Consider the following 17,215-nt stretch of genomic DNA (forward strand, 5'->3'; position numbering starts at 1 on the left):
CCAGGCAATGTTATCATGCTTTATTTTTGTTCCCAACTTCGTTATACACGGTTTATTCATTCAAAATGTTCATTCTAATATAAAAAAAATATCATTATAATCCTTAAAAAAAATCTGATTTATCCTTTTAACTAGGTCTCGTAGTTTGGTCTAGTTAATCACAGACTTCAAGCTCTTAATTACTTCTTTATTTATGCTAATTGCTTACATGTTTGCCAAAGGTAATTGAGAACAGGCCCTACTGAAAGTGAAAGTGTCTGGCAAGGAGTGAGCAGCATTCACGTGTTTAGCTGGGACAGCTCTAGGAGTGTCATGGAAAGTGCCAAATTCTGCTCCCAGTCAGAGAAGTTCCATCTGGACAAATATGACCAGTTAGGGTGTGTCGGACAATTCACTGCATCCTGTTTCCATGGAAATAAAAAAACACTCCATAATGCAGTGTTGTTAGGGATGCCAATAATATGACACTTTGTGATGAGCTCTTGATGATAAAAGTCTACATTCAAATATACAGTATTTCTAATTTGCCCCTTGATTGTTTACTTATTAGAAAGAAACTGTACCAGCCATTTTATTTTCACAGATTCATATCAATTCAATCATAAGAACCCTCTACGACCTACATTAGAGCTCACCTAATGCTTATCATGGAATTTCTTTATTTTGTTCTGCAGGCATTTCCGTTTCATATGTATTATAAAAAGTAAGATGATTATTTACAAATACCTTTGAGAAACTGGTTTTGCTTGTTTGCTTTAACCTTGTATGGTACAGTGTAGCCAACTAGTTATGTAACTTGTAATGTAATGGCTGTTTCTAAAAAGTTATTGGAGAAACAAGGGCGTGTATGTGTAAGAATGAGAGAGAGAGAGAGGGCGACTAACCATGTGATTACCTGTGTCTATTGAAGGGATGAATAGTAATGCTGCAGCAGTTAGTTTCACTATTTTCCTCATTTGTACTGTGGTAGTAATCCGCTGCGATCATGGATTGATTCTGCCATATGTGTTATCGGAATTATCCTACAAGTATTTCATTTTGTTGTCAGAGAGTAAACATGGAGGATGGCAGTTTCATTCTTATTTCTTGGTGAACTTGTATTTGCCCTGAGCGTGTTTGATTACACTGTCTGTTGTTACACTTAGCTGTAATTGGCAGTAATGCAAAAGCTGTTAGTTTAGCTTTATTTATCAGCTATAGTGTAATTGCAATCCAAGCAATCATGAGGGGGATAGACAATTCAGGATGACTTTAAAAAAACTTGTGCACTGACTGACACAGTTTGTGAGCATCAGCTCAACTCGCTCATAGCACACACAAGACATTATTTTGTCATGAGCTGCTGGCTTAAATCTTTAATGTCACAGGCAAGAAGGAAAAATCACACATTTAGCTGCTTTTACACAATAGTTTGGAACTCAGTAAACAGTAAAGCTTCCCTGTGCTGATGGTGTGAGCTATCAGCAATCTTGGGACACCTCTTGTCCAATCAGATTTGAGGACCAGAATTAACTGTTGGATAATAAAAACACACTATATATTATGAAGAACTGACGAAAGAAAAGATTTTGAAGTGGGTGTCTGATGTTTTCAGATGTTCAGTGGTGCTTTGCCACTCATGAGCACAGCAAGAGCACTTCTCACGGTACACGCATGCACAAAGTTGTCACGCTTTCTTTTCTATATATGCGTTGTCTATGAGAATGCTGCAAATGATCTCAGACGATCTCATGAGGTGCTTTTGAGTTTAGTCCGCTTTATTTCCACATGTTTTACATGCATTGTGAATGCAATTCTGCAGCTTCACATTATTTTGACAGTGCTAAATTCAAAATATATGTGTCTGTATATGTTTCCATACATAGTAAATAACATGCAATGACATTAGGTGAATTGTCATGTGTGTCATCATAATTCAGTACAGCCTCAGAAATGGTGCTTGAACGAGAAGTTTGAACAAGCTCTTCTGTGCTAGTCTACTCTTTATCCTCCTTAATCATAATACCAACAATATTGTATAATATGTTATATTACAAAATAACATTACATTAATTTTATATTCAGTATATACGGTATATCAGAATTAAAATGAGCTTCATTGCCCAATATGCTTACACAAACAAGGAATTTGTCTTTGTGACAGAAGTTCCCTATTTGTCACTTACTCGCCAGTGGTTGTGATGAGCTATGAGGATGGTCAGATGGCCCCTCCTCCCCCGTCGCTGACCCGCCCTATGCCGGGTACACAGAGGGAGGTAAGTGCTTCGAGGTTCCCCTTTTCACAGCCACGAGCTTGGGATGAAGCAAGGCTCCTCGACGTGGCATCTACTGCTGCCCACCGCTGCGAGGCCCCAACCCAGGCACTTCAGACATGATTTTCCCCTTAGTGCCCCTCGGCTAGTGCTCTCCAACCCATCGCGATAGCTGGCCAGGACCATCCGACTCGGCTACGCGATTCAGTTCGCCAGGCACCCGCCATGGTTCAGCAGCATTTGCTTTACCTCGGTGAAGGGCGAGAACGCCACCACCCTGGACGCGGAGACCGTGGTCCTTCTGCAGAAGGATGCGATAGAGCCTGTCCCTCCAGCCGAGATGAAGAAAGGGTTCTACAGCCCTTACTTCCTCATGCCAAAGAAAGACGGTGGGTTGTGGCCAATCTTGGAGCTGCGAGTTATTAATGTGGAAACGCATTGTTGCGTGCATCCAGCTTCAAGATTGGTTCGCGGCGGTAGACCTGAAAGACGTATACTTCCACGTTTCGGTTCTACCTCAACACAGACCATTCCTACGGTTTGCCTTCAAGGGCCGGGTGTATCAGTACAAGGTCCTCCCCTTCGGTTGGTGCCTGTCGCCTCGCATCTTCAAGAAAGTTGTGGAGGCCGCCCTTGCCCCGTTAAGGGAAGTGGCCGTTCGCATCTAAAACTACCTCGACGACTGGCTGATTCTAGCTCACTCTCGAGATTTGTTGTTGCCTAGTGCTCGAGCACCTCAGCAAGTTGGGGTTTCGGGTCAATTGAGAAAAGAGCAAGCTCTCCCCGGTTCAGAGCATCTCTTTTCTCGGGATGGAGTTAGACTCAGTCTCCATGATAGCGCGCCTCACTAGCAAGTGCACGCAGTCTGTGCTGAACTGGCTGAAGTCATTCAGGTGGAGAGCTGCGGTCCCACTGAAACAGTTTCAGAGGCTCTTGGGGCATATGACATCCTCGGTTGCGGCCGCGCCGCTTGGGATGATGCATATGAGACCGCTTCAGCACAGGCTGCAGTCACTCGAGATGGGCATGGCGCCCTGGCACACATTGCGTGGCCATCTGCCGCCACTTCTTCATCCCTTGGACAGACCTTGCATTTATGGGCAGGGGTTCCCTTACATCAAGTGTCCAGGCACGTCATGGTTATGACAGACGCCTCCAAGCTAGGCTGGGGTGCCGTGTGCAATGTGCACTAAGTATAAATTAAATTATTATAGATCATAGTTTGGATGTACTCTGTTTGACTGAAACCTGGATTAAACCGGATTAATATATTAGTTTAAATGAAAATTTTCAGATGTAGTAGTTACTGTAGATAGAGCTTTAATTGTTGGCGACTTCAACATTCACAGATAATAAAAATGACACATTAGGATTAGCATTTATTGATATTATCAACTCGTTTGGAGTCAGACAAAATGTGACAGGACCAACTCATCACCACAATCATATGCTAGATTTAATTCTGTCATGTGGAGTTGATGTTGGTATTATAGAAATTCTACAGCAAAGCGATGACATCTCAGATAATACCTTGTCTCTGTATGCTGCAATAAGATAATGTTTCTCAATATACACCAACCTATCGTCCAGGTAGAACTATTCTTTCATTTACTAAAGATAGCTTCACTAATAATCTTCCAGATCTATCTCATATGCTCAGTAAGCCGCAAAGTCTAGAAGAACTTGATGAAATAACAGAAATATAAATACAGTCTTCCTCATCACTCTTTATAGTGTCACCCCCATTGATTAAAGAAAATTAAAGAAAAAAGCCTCGCACCATGGTACAATGATCACACTCACGCTCTCAAGAGAGCAGCTCGGAAAATGGAGCGCAAGTGGAAGAATACAAAATTTGAGATATTTTGCGGTGCATGGAAGGACAGTGTCTGTATGCAGTTAATCCAGGACTTTATACAGGCAGGCACTAAAAGCTGCCAGGTCAGCATATTTTAGCAAACTCATAGAAAATAACCACAACAATCCTAGGTGGTTATTCGGTACTGTGGCTAAATTGGATAGGAATAAAGCCTCAAATGAACCAGATATTCAGTCACAACACACTAGTAATGACTTCATGAATTTCTTTACTGAAAAAATTGCAATAATCAGAAATAAAACTGGAATTATGCAATCATCTGTCACAGTACCTTAGAAAACAGTGTCTCATAATTTGCTCATGTGCAACTTCAATCCTGACGCTGGATTGTGAAGAGCTAACAAAATTATCGAAACATCAAATGCCACAACATGAATGTTAGATCCAATACCTTCTAAGCTCTAAAAGAGGTATTCCCTATAATCTCAGAACTTCTTAATATTATTAACTCCTTGCTATCCTTAGGACATGTCCCAAGAAACTTTAAAGTGGCAGTTATCAAACCACTTGATCCTGGAGAATTGGCTAATAATAGAATGATCAAAATCCACAAATGGAGGTAGATCCTTACCTCTTTGTCTCCTAATCAATGGAATATTCTCCCTAACACTGTTCAGGACGCAGACACACTCACTGAGTTTAAATCTAGACTGAAGACTCATCTATTTAGCCAAGTATACACCTAATTTATTCTTCACCATGCAATTAGGCTGCTTTAGTTGGGTCTGCCAGAACCAGAAACATTAATCTTGATCTCAGCAAAAAAACAATAATAATAATAATAATAATAATAATAATAATAATAATAATAATAATAATAATAATTGAATGGCATCTATGCTAATATTATTCTATTTGTTTCTATGTCTCAACCTTGGGACTTCTATCATGACGTCACCAGAACCGGCCAGATCCAGCTCCATTCCTGCTTGATATTGTACTCCACTGCTATGTGTCTGTGAGTGATGACAACTAAATGCAGCCAGTGCCAGCCAGACATCACTTCAGTCTATTACAGTGGACTTCAGAGGATGAACTTATGCCAACTCCAACCATAATGCATGGGATACTTTATATGCCTTTGCCTGGACCTTGGATTTAGGATAAACCTCACCGAAATTACCGGCCAGTTGAATTGCAAAGCACCTCACTGATCTCGGCCTGCATCACCTTGGCCTAATGATGGACTACACTCTTAAAATGGAATATATAGACTATCAATAAATTGCCAACAAATGTCTTCATCGGTCAACTAACAAAGGACAATGCATCTATGTAAACTTCTGCAGTTAATCCAGGATGAACTTCAAAGATATTAGTAATTAGTCTTATAGTTCTTACAAAATCTTTGTTTAAACACTGGCTCTTAACACTTTCTTGGTTTAATCATTTTAAACCATGACTTACACTGCACATAAATAAGTAATATTGGCATTATATTCATGCTGTTAACCAGAGGGGAACTGGCCACCACTGTGAGCCTGGTTTCTCCCAAGGTTATTTTTCTCCATTAATCAACATCTTATAGAGTTTTGTGTTCCTTGCCATAGTCACCTTCGGCTTTCTCACTGGGGTTCCAAATACAATTATTATTTAATTACTTGTTTTTATACACAATTCACAATCGTATTTAATCAAACTACACAATGATGACTAAGACTTTATAGTAGGGCTGTCGATTTAACGCGTTAATTCAGTGCGATTAATTTTACAAAAAATAACGTGTTAAAATAATTTACGCAAATAATCGCACTTCCTCCAGACCGTTATAAGGAAGAGTCCTGAGAAATGCAAGCTTGTAGTACCACCTGTTTACTCCAGAGGGCAGTAAGTGAAATTTCAGCTGTATGAGCACAGATTATACAGTGAAGAAAACAACCTTCAGCAGCAACACCACAAAGATGTGTTACATTCTTGCGTTCAAAAAACTTGAAGGAGCACAAATGCGAACTACGGGATCTCAAGATGTGTTTAAAGATTGAGTGTTAAACTATATTTGACTTGACACAGTGACCTAAACATTTTATGTTTATGATGCATTGCACCCGAGACGCGACACAAGCATGTCTGACGCTGGATTGAGATGGTGCAAAATTTGGAATTTACCCATTAATATTTAATCACAAATAAAATCAAATACATTTCCTTCAAACTTATTTATAAGTACTACCTCACTAATTATTTTCTTGTAGAGAGATTTATTTGTGATGTCGATATATTCTGTACATTTTGTGGTCTGCAGGAGGAATTTTTTTTCATTTATTTTGGAGTTGTCCCGACTCGACTTGTTTTTGGTCTGATTTCTGCAAGATTGTTAGAGATCATATTATTTCCAGCTTTCAACTTTGTTTTGAAAATGTTTTATTCTTTTTTTTTTAGCTATGATGTTTCTCTTCATAAGGAATATTATTTGATTAATGTTCTGCTTTTGTTGGCAAAGTTTAGTATTCATAAATGCAAGTATGGTGGTTATAAACCATTAGTTTTCATTTTTAATTCAGAGGTTCAGCAATACCTAAGAACAATTTCCAATTTTAGTAACAAGAAAGCTGTAAAGTGTATTGAAATATGTAAACAATTTGATATTTTTATTAAACTGTTTATTTATTTTCCTTTTTGTTGTTATTTGTTTTAATATACCTCTTTGCTCTAGATGTAAAAGTTTTGTAAGCATTAATAATAATAAAAAAAAGAAAATCTGACGCAGGTGTAAATTGACGGGTCCTTAAACAAGCCCTCATAATAAATTTCCAATTGATTGACAAATTCACTTGTGAAATGGATTACTGTGAACTGTATAACAATGATTGACTTATGATCAATAATATGGTAATAAACAATACATTGTATTCTGAAGCCGCTTTTTGTATTGTCTTATCAATGATTAACTCTTCTGCCACAAGAATGTAATGCATTTTAATTATCTGAATATTATATATATATATATATATATATATATATATATATATATATATATATATATATATATATAATATTTAAATATTTAAAGACAACTATGTAGAATTATATATTTATATAAATATGTATAATCATTATATATTGAATTATTGTTATATGAGGGGCTTTCTCAGCAAATATTTGTATAGGCGATTAATTAATCGGGAGACCATGTAATTAATTCGATTAAAAATTTGTATCGATTGACAGCCCTTCTTTATAGATATTACGGTTTCATTGTTAATGAATAATGTTCTGTAAATCTGCTTTATAAATGATGTGTGATGTGCGTTATACAAATAAAAATGACTTGACTTGCCACGGTATCTGTGCGCTCATCCAGATTGGTGTCTGCGCCTCAAATACACTCCAATCAGTGCAGTCAAAGCAGGCTTGTAGTTCCAGCTCTGCTTCATTGGTCCACCTCTTTACAGTCTTTACTACAGGTTTAGCTGATTTCAGTTTCTGTCTGTAGGTTAGAAGAAGATGAACTAGACAGTGATCAGAGATTCCCAAAGCTTCTCTAGGAACAGAGCAATATGCATCCATTATTGTTGTCTAGCAATGCTCCAATATATTTTTGCCTCTGGTGGTGAATGTAATGTGCTGTCTGTATTTTGGCAGTTCACGGGTGAGATTAGCTTAATTAAAATCTCCAAGAAAATTAATAAGTGAGTTCAGGTGTTGTTCCATGTCTGTGATCTGATCAACCATCTGTTGCAGCGCAGCGTTCCCGCACGCATGTGAAGGAATATAAACACTCACCAGAATAAACAAGGAAAACTCCCGCGGCAAGTAGAGAGGCTTACAGTTGATAAAAAAGTGCTTCCAAATTAGGACAGCATGTCTTCTTTAACATTGTTACATCTGTACACCAAATTTCATTGATGTAAATACATATTCCACAGCCTCCCGTTTTCCCTGTTAATTCCGCAAAGCGATCCGCTCTGAACAGCTGAAAGCCCGGCAGATGTAAAGTGCTGTCCGGAATGGCTTCACTCAGCCAGGTTTCTGTGAAGCAAAAGGCAGCAGAGTTTGAAAAGTCCTTGTTTGTATGGGTGAGGAGATGTAGTTCGTCCATTTTAGCGTGCTTAAACAACACAGCTATATCTCTGTTTAAAATGTCAAGCAACATGTCTGAATAGTCCAAAATCAGGAAAAGATTGTTTGGTATGTGTTGCCGAATGTTCAGCAGTTTGTCCCTGGTAAAAATTATTGGAGAAAATTTACTAAACACAGAACAAACAAAAACAACAAAATAATTTGAGAGCTCCACACTGAGGCTCCCATCTGTGTCGCCATCTTGACAATAATAAAAAAAGAAAATGTCAATAAAATTCGACCCTATGTCTCAGTCAGCTCTATAGCTCCTTAGTCATGAATCAGTGTATTGTGAACATGAATTTGGGCACTGGCAAGGCTACTGATCCTCTGAGCACTTATGACTCAATCACCTGTGACACGATTACGAGGTTGTGCTTTTAATCAACAAAATCGCTTCACATACTGTATGACACTATAGTGCATTTTCACTGTATATATAAAAATGTACAGTAATATTGTTATGTTAATTGGATTAAGTGTTTTAGGTTTTTTTACTTGGGACTCTAATTTTGAAAAATTACCTGACTAAGCAAGGGAGCAGCCATTTTAGTTTCAGTTTGCTCAGCTCTCTCAAGCATTAAGCTTCATGTGACTGCTGCTCCAGTTTTTCTTTAATGTTTATGCCTTCGAAAGCATTTTCAGTAAGTAATCATTGTAAAATGTGTAAATTGAGAATATTTTATTTATTTTCTATGCTATATTGGTAATAATGAAGTGTTGTTTTATACACCAATTGCTCAACTCTGCTCTGTTAGCCTTTATATTGTGTATATATTTTGTATTCTGTTTACTAAAAGCACTTTATTTGTGTATTGTTTTTGATAGTTTCACTCTCCTTTGAAGCATATTGGAGTAAACATCAGGAGTTTTGAAAAACTACACCCTGACTCCAGTCTTTATTTGAAGGGAGTTTGGCTTGCTGCTGAATTGTGTTCACACATATGGAAACACACAAGGAGAGCAGTATAAATATTATTATAGATAAATGAAAAAATAAATATACAAAAGGAGTGTATTTTAATCTTTTTAAACAACTCTAATATTTAAAAGACTGTTTTTCTTTTATGAATATTATGAATGAAAGATAATTCTCTTTTAAAGAGAAAATAAGGCTTTGACATCATATATTCACACTTGTGCTCGTCCTCTAACTACCTATTACAGTTAGGGAACTGTAATGATGCTGGCAATGATGATGATATAGGAACCCAAGTGCAGTTTATTTCCAAACGTGAAATCCAAAAACCCTAACTCTTAATCGTGAACAAAACAAAAGCATGAACTTTACTTAACATAACTTTACATGACTTGGTAGACTATGAAACAAAACATGAACTTGACAAAACTTCCAAACAACGTAATACCTGACAAGGACCAAGGCAAACATGAGGGTATAAATACATGGAATTGGGAGAACGTATGAAGAAAGTAACCAATCACAAGACTGATAAACAAGATAACAAGACAATGACTGTGAACCACCGAAATAACAGAACTAATAACAAGACTATAACCAATGGGAACAGGACACATGAACATGAAGGAAACAGGATAATCACATGACTTGACATGGAAACACTATTCAAAATAAAAGACATTATCATAAACAATATATTGAATTCTAAAGCCACTTTTTGCAATGACTTTGTAATGTCTAATCAATGCTTTACTCGTCTGCCACAGGGGTGGGTGATGAATTCGAATTAATACAATTAAAACATTTAATCAATTGACAGGACTAGAAAATTCTTCAAGCTATGAATTTTATAACTTCTGAACAAACACCAGTTTATCCCTAAATGTACTATATAGAGTATTTAATAGGTGCGTCTTTAATTTATTCTGGAGTAAATGCTTCAACCTTCCAGATAAAATTTCTAAGATATGGTAAAAAAAAAAAAAAAAAAAGAAAGAAAGAAAAAAAAAACTTTTTATAATCCTGTCAATTGGGGATTTTTTTAATGTTAAAATGTTAAAAAACAATAATGTAATAGTGATTGTTATTATATCCTTTTTTTTGTTTTTTAAATCTAAAAATGCTAAATAAGATTGTCCAATGAATATCTTCATTAATATTCCTTTAATGTCATCCTTTGACATGTTTTTCTCTTACAGTGTCACTGGGCGCTGTGATAATGAGAGGAGTCTCCATGAGGGAAGAACATTTGTTTGCTTGCATGCCTCAATAAAGTCCTGTCTTACCAATACACACTCCGACTGGGGTAACAGAATCTCACCATAGCAACAAAAGAACTCCTGCCAGTTACCAAAATGATGTCAAAGGCACCTCAAAATGGAAACGCTATCTGAAAAGGACAACTGAGTGACTTGTATGTATTTATCTGGATGATTATCCAATCATCTGCTTGGCCTGAAGATGTGATTTGTAAGCATATTTTCTCTAAATATTTAATCTTCACCTATTGGTGATGAGTCACAAATATTTTACTATATTTACTGAAACTCAAGCACCAGAGTAAATAAATTCTAAGCTATGAAAATGGGAATAAATAAAAACTGAAGGCATCCAAAACAGATTGGTTAACATATGGTGGATGCAGTATCATTCTACCAAGCAACTTTCCCCTCATACAAAATATGATTTAGAATTTATATGCTGTTATGCTTTCCATGGAATACAAGAGGATTTTTGAAGACTGTTCACGCAGCTCTTTTTCATACAATGACAGTTCATGACCAAACCTGTCAATCTCTTAAAAGGACAATTAAACAACAACAACATAAAAACACCTTAAAGCTATCCTATAATCAGGCATTATGTTCCAAGTCTTCTAAAGCCAACTTGTGCATGAATAGTGTAGTTCATACACAATGTGTGATACATTGATGGTGTTTTGTCTTTCTGTGCACTGTCTATACCAGTGTTCCCCGTCTGTCGCTCACTTTGACGTTGTGTCGAAGAAGCGACACTAGGGCTCTCTCTGGAGCACCGAATAAATGTCTGATCTATGAAAAAAGGCCGAAAGTTGGCAGAGAGAATTTGCATGTCCTGCCCCCGGATATACAGAATAAAGGGGGGGAATACATCCGTTTCATTCAGAAATTTTCTTCGGAGCCGATGGTCGTGTATGCAGCGAGCTGCGAGTCACACACACCTGTTCCTCTTACCTCTGGTGATCTGCTGTTGGATCTACAGTGCACTTCAGCGGCTTTCTCCTTCTCTGCACGGCAGTGCAATTTGCCCCTGGGTGCTTCGACAGCGCAAACTAAAAGAGTTTATAAAAGAGTGATTTTCTCTAAAAGAATATTTTCCTCTAAAAGAGCAATACACAGTGGCGTTGAACATCCTTTTTAGGATGCATCTTTATAAAGATGCCTTTCCGCCCCTGTGTAGTTCCTGGATGCGGTAGAGTGCTCTCCGCTTCAGACGGCCACAGGCGTGGTCTCGAGTGTCTGGGCTGCGAGGCAGCGTTTGTGGATGGTTCATGTTCTCACTGCGACCATGGCAACGCCGTGGTCGCGGCTTTCCTTCAACCAAAGGAACGCCACTCCAGCCGCGAGTCGCTCCTTCCCACGGGATTGAGGATGACGCGGCTGGCGATGAAGGCGATGGTACACCCCCGCGAACCACCCGCCCCCCGGCATGCTCGTTGACTTCCGTCTGGGCTCGAGGCAACAGCGGCTCACCTCACAGCCAGCCTGCCTATCCTTTGGAGCCCCACGAGCTGGATGAGCTCGCCGCCGCATCGGACTGGAACCCTCCGTCCTCCCCACAGCCATCGCGGCTGGATGATTGGTTCCATGGCTCACAGCCATGCCCCTTCCCAGTCCCTTTCTTCCCGGAGGTGCATGGAGAGCACCCCTCTCCACTCATCTCAAAGCCCCTCACTCAGCCGATTTCACTACCCTTGACAGCGGAGTTGCCCACGGGTACACAGCGATTCCCCAGGATAAGGTGGTTGCGATCCGCCTATGCTCAGAGAACGCCACCACCTGGCGGGGTCGCCCTGTGCTCCCCTCCAAGGCCTGTAGGACGATGTCATCATTGGCCGCCAAAGCCTACAGCGCCACCGGACAGGCCGCTTCCGCCCTGCATGCCATGGCCGTCCTGCAAGTCCACCTCTGCACGTGGGTTGTCCTGATCGCGACGTGCTGCAGGAACTGGGCTCAGTGACCGACCTCGCCCTCTGGGCCACGAAGGCCACAGCGCAGTCACTCGGGCAGGCGATGGCCACACTTCTGGTTCAGTAACATCATCTGTGGCTGAACTTGGTCGAGATGCGCGAGACGGACAAGACACTTCCTCGAAGCCCCTGTCTCCCATTTCGGCGTCACCATCGAGGACTTCGCCCAGCAGTTCTCCGCGGTGAAAAAGCAAACGGAGGCCATTTCACACATCCTGCCCCGCTGCAAACCTGCTGCCACGGGCCAAGCCCCGTCTGCTCGCCGAGGGTGTTCTCCTGCGGCTAAGAAATGCGCAGCTCCGCCTCAACCCGTGCTCAGCTCTCAGCCCCTGTGTCGAGTGCCCCGCAGGAAGCGCACGCCCCCCCCATCTCTCGGACCCCTTCGAGGACCCAGAAGGTTCCCGGGCGCTCCTGAGATGATCGACCCAGGAGGAGAATCCTTGTTTGAATTTATTGGGACGCACCTTTGCCTCCCGACGCTGTACTACCTGCTCCGCACCGCTGCTCCGCCCCACCGGGTACGTCAAAAATAATCATCCCGTTAGTGCCCCTAGCACGGAGCTTGGATGCGTGGCTTTCACTTCCCAACCCGTCACGCTTGCTGGCCAGGACCATGAACTTCGCGACCATCTTACTCAAAGATGCGATAGAGCCTGTCCCTCCAACCGAGATGAAGAAGGGTTTCTACAGCCCTTACTTAATTTTACCCAAGAAAGGCAGCGGCTTATGACCGATCTTGGACTTGCAAGTTTTCAACCGGGCTTTGCACAAACACCTGGATCTTAACATCTTAAATTGCATCCGGCATCTAGAATGGTTCGCAGCAGTAGACCTGAAGGACGCGTACTTCCACGTCTCAATATTGTCTCGACATCGACCCTTTCTACAGTTCGCGTTCGCCGGCCAGACGTATCAGTACAAAGTCCTCTCCTTCGGCATGTCCCTGTCCCCTCGCGTCTTTACGAAGTTCGCAGAGGCAGCCCTTGCCCCGCTCAGAGAAGCTAGCATCCGCACACTCAACTACCTCGACGACTGGCTCATCCTGGCCCACTCCCGAGTGTTACTATGCGCCCCACAGGGACCAGGTGCTCAGGCACCTCAGCCGCTTAGGGCTTCAGGTCAACTGGGAAGAGAGCAAGCTCGCCCCGGTTCAGAGCATCTCTTTTCTCGGCATGGAGTTAGACTCAGTCTCAATGTCAGCAGCCTCACCAACGAGTGCACGCAGTCAGTGCTGGAATGCCTCGCCGCCTTCAGGCCAGGCACTGCGGTCCCTTTAAAACTTTTCCAGAGGCTCCTGTGGCATATGGCGTCCTTCGTGGCGGTCACGCTGCTGGGGTTGATGAGACCACTTCAGCACTGGCTCCAGACTCGAGTCCCGAGACGAGCATGGCGCCGCAGCACGCACCGTGTGATGGTCATCCCCGCCTGCCGCCAAACATTCAAACCCTGGACAGACCTCTGCTTTCTGCCTGGCAGGAGTTCCCTTGCCCGACGGTAATGATCGACACCTCCAAATTGGTTTTGGGTGCCGTATGCAACGGGCACGCAGCCGCAGGCCGTTGGAAACGGGCCCCGCTGCGCTGGCACATCAACTGCCTAGAGTTGTTGACTGTATTCTTTGCCCTGCGGAGGTTTCTCCCACTGGTTCTGGGCAAACACATCTTGATCAGATCAGACAGCACCACAGCGGTTGCGTACATAAATCGCCAAGGCGGCGTACGCTCCCGCCACGTCACAACTCGCCCGTCTCAAGTTGTCCAACTCAAGTCGCTGCATGCCACTCACATCCCCAGCAACCTCAATGTGGTGGTGGACGCGCTATCACGACAACGCTTGCCCAGTGGAGAGTGGAGGCTTCACCTCCAGTCGGTCCAGCTGATTTGGGAATGGTTCGGCAATGCTCAGGTAGACCTTTTCGCCTCCCAAGAGACCTCCCACTGCCCACTCTGGTATGCCCAAACAGAGGCTCCCTTCGGGGCAGACGCACTGGCACACAGCTGGCCCATAGGGCTGCGCAAGTACACATTTCCCACAGTGAGCCTTCTTGCACAGGTGCTGTGCAAGGTCAGGGAGGATGAGGAACAAGTCACTCTAGTGGCTCCCTATTGGCCCACCTGGGCTTGGTTCTTGGACCTCGTACTCCTTGCGACAGCCCCTCCCTGGCAAATTCCCCTGAGGAAAGAAGTCCCTTCTTTCTCAGGGACGGGGCACGCTCTGGCATCCAGACCCAGACCTCTGGAACATCCACGTCTGGCCCCTGGATGGGACATGGAAGATCTAGCTGATCTACCACCTGCCATCATAGACATGATCTAACCAAGCCAGAGCCCCTTCTACCAGGCAACTTTACACCCTAAAGTGGCGCTTGTTCGCGAATTGGTTTATTGGATTATTCTCGGGCCAAAGACCCACAAAGGTGCTCAGTCAGGTCAGTGCTCTCATTTCTGCAGGAGAGGTTGGAGGGGAGGCTGTCCCCGTCCATCTTGAAGGTGTATTTAGCTGCTATCTTTGGGTAAGCACGACTTGATTATCAGGTTCCTAAGAGGTGCTCGGTGGTTAAATCCCTCCCGGCCAAGCCTGTTCCCCTCCTGGTATCTCTAAGTGGTCCTCTCGGTCCTTCAGAGACCCCCCTTCGAGCCGCTAGAATCAGTTGGACTCAGGACCTTAAGGGCCTAAAGACGGCCCTGCTGATCGCGCTCGCTTGACCTGCAAGTGTTCTCTGTCAGCGACACTTGCCTGGAGTTCGGTCCGGCAGACACTCATGTGAACCTAGGTCATTCAAGCTGTGAAACTATTAGAAAAGACTATGCTATTTAATTGTACAGGGGACCTTTTAACTTGGTAGAAACTATTTTACCATTAGTTTTTCCTCATTTTGGTCAATTTGATAGACAGTACAATATACAGCTCAGGAAAAATTAAGAAACCACTGCAAAATTATCAGTTTCTCTGAATGTACTATTTATAGGTATGTATTTGAGTAAAATGAACTTTTTTGTTTTATTCTATAATGTACATACAACATTTCTCCCAAATTCCAAATAAAAATATGATAATTTAGTCCATTTATTTGCAAAAATGTCAACTGGTCAAAAACAAACAAAAAAAAAGATTCAGTGTTATCAGACCTTGAATAATGCAAAGAAAACAAGTTCATATTCATTTTTAAAAACACAATACTAATGTTTTAACTTAGGAAGTGTTCAGAAATCAATATTTGGTGGAATAACCCTGATTTTCAATCACAGATTTCATGTGTCTTGGCATGCTCTCCACCAGTCTTTCACATTGCTGTTGGGTGACTTTATGCCACTCCTAGTGCAAAAATTCAAGCAGCTCATCTTTGTTTGATGGCTTGTGACCATCTATCTTCCTCTTGATCACATTCCAGAGGTTTTCAATGGGGTTCAGGTCTGGAGATTGGGCTGGCCATGACAGGGTGACATGACTTAGAGTTGGGGAACATTGTCAGAATCAAGTTTTCTGCCATGATAACCTTGTGCATGGCTTGATTCATGCATCCTTCACAAAGACGAATGCTCTATGCCACACAGCCAGGTCAAAGGAGGAGTGGATGGAGGAGCACAGCATCTTTTTTTATAGTTTTATAGTACCAGTTGTCATTTTCTGCTAAATAAATGCTCTAAATTAATAAATGCTTTTTATTTTGAATTTGGGGAAAATGTTGTCAGTACTTTTTAATTTTACACAAACACATACCTATAAATAGTAAGTCCAGAGAAATTAATAATTTTGCTGTAGTCTCTTCAAGTTTCCAGAGCTGTATATACACTGGCGGCCAAAAGTTTGGAATAATGTACAGATATTGCACTTATAGAAAGAAATTGGTACTTTTATTCACCAAAGTGTCATTCAACTGATCACAATGTATAGTCTGGACATTAATAACATGAAAAATTACATTTACAATTTTAAAAAAAGAAATGTTCAGAACTTTTTAAACTACTTAAAAGAGTTCTCATCAAACAATCCTCCATGTGCAGCAATGACAGCTTTGCAGACCCTTGACATTCAAGCTGTCAGTTTGTCCAGATACTCAGGAGACATTTCACCCCACACTTCCTGTAGCACTTGTCATAGATGTGACTGTCTTGTCGGGCACTTCTCACGCACCTTACAGTCTAGCTGATCCCACAAAAGCTCAATGGGATTAAGATCCATAACACTCTTTTCCAATTATCTGTTGTCAAATGTCTGTGTTTCTTTGCCCACTCGAACCTTTTCTTTTTGTTTTTCTGTTTCAAAAGTGGCTTTTTCTTTGCAATTCTTCCCATAAGACCTGCAGCCCTGAGTCTTCTCTTTACTGTTGTACATGAAACTGGTGTTGAGCGGGTAGAATTCAATGAAGCTGTCAGCTGAGGACACGTGAGGCGTCTATTTCTCAAACTAGAGTCTCTGATGTACTTATCCTCTTGTTTAGTTGTACATTTGTCTTTCTGGCCTTGATGGAGACAGTTGTTCTTTGTCTTTGAAGACTGTATTGTACACTTTTGTATGAAAACTTCAGTTGTTTTGACAATTTCAAGCATTGTATAACCTTTATTCCTCAAAACAATGATTGACTGATGAGTTTCTAGAGAAAGCTGTTCCCTTTTTGCCATTTTTGACCTAATGTTGACCTTAAGACTTACCAGTTGCATACTGTGGCAACTCAAAAACAAACACAAAGACAATGTTCATTTAATGAACCAAATAACTGTGTTTGATATAATGACAAGTGATTTTCTAGTACAAAATCAGCAATTTAGCATGATTCCTCAAGGATAAGATGTTGGAATGATGGCTGCTGTCTAGATTTGATCAAAAATGACTTTTTTCAAATAGTGATGTGCTGTTTTTTACATCAGTAATGTTCT

The 17,215-nt window shown here is 41.4% G+C and overlaps 1 protein-coding gene across 1 annotated transcript; it reads left to right on the top strand.

Moving 5' to 3' along the window:
* Nucleotides 1–8,549: 8,549 nt before the first annotated feature.
* Nucleotides 8,550–15,260, top strand: LOC127621849 (uncharacterized). Its single transcript, XM_052095615.1, has 2 exons — nucleotides 8,550–8,834; nucleotides 9,019–15,260. The coding sequence occupies exon 2, from the start codon at nucleotides 13,575–13,577 to the stop codon at nucleotides 14,652–14,654; it is 1,080 nt and encodes a 359-aa protein (XP_051951575.1). The 5' UTR covers nucleotides 8,550–8,834; nucleotides 9,019–13,574; the 3' UTR covers nucleotides 14,655–15,260.
* The last annotated feature ends 1,955 nt before the right edge of the window (nucleotides 15,261–17,215 follow it).

This window comes from Xyrauchen texanus, chromosome 28 (assembly GCF_025860055.1).
Source record: "Xyrauchen texanus isolate HMW12.3.18 chromosome 28, RBS_HiC_50CHRs, whole genome shotgun sequence".
Taxonomy (NCBI): Eukaryota; Metazoa; Chordata; class Actinopteri; order Cypriniformes; family Catostomidae; genus Xyrauchen; species Xyrauchen texanus.

Excerpts from the sequence above, each read along its gene's own strand:
- LOC127621849 (XM_052095615.1), top strand. The coding sequence starts at position 13,575 with ATGCCTCGCCGCCTTCAGGCCAGGCACTGCGGTCCCTTTAAAACTTTT.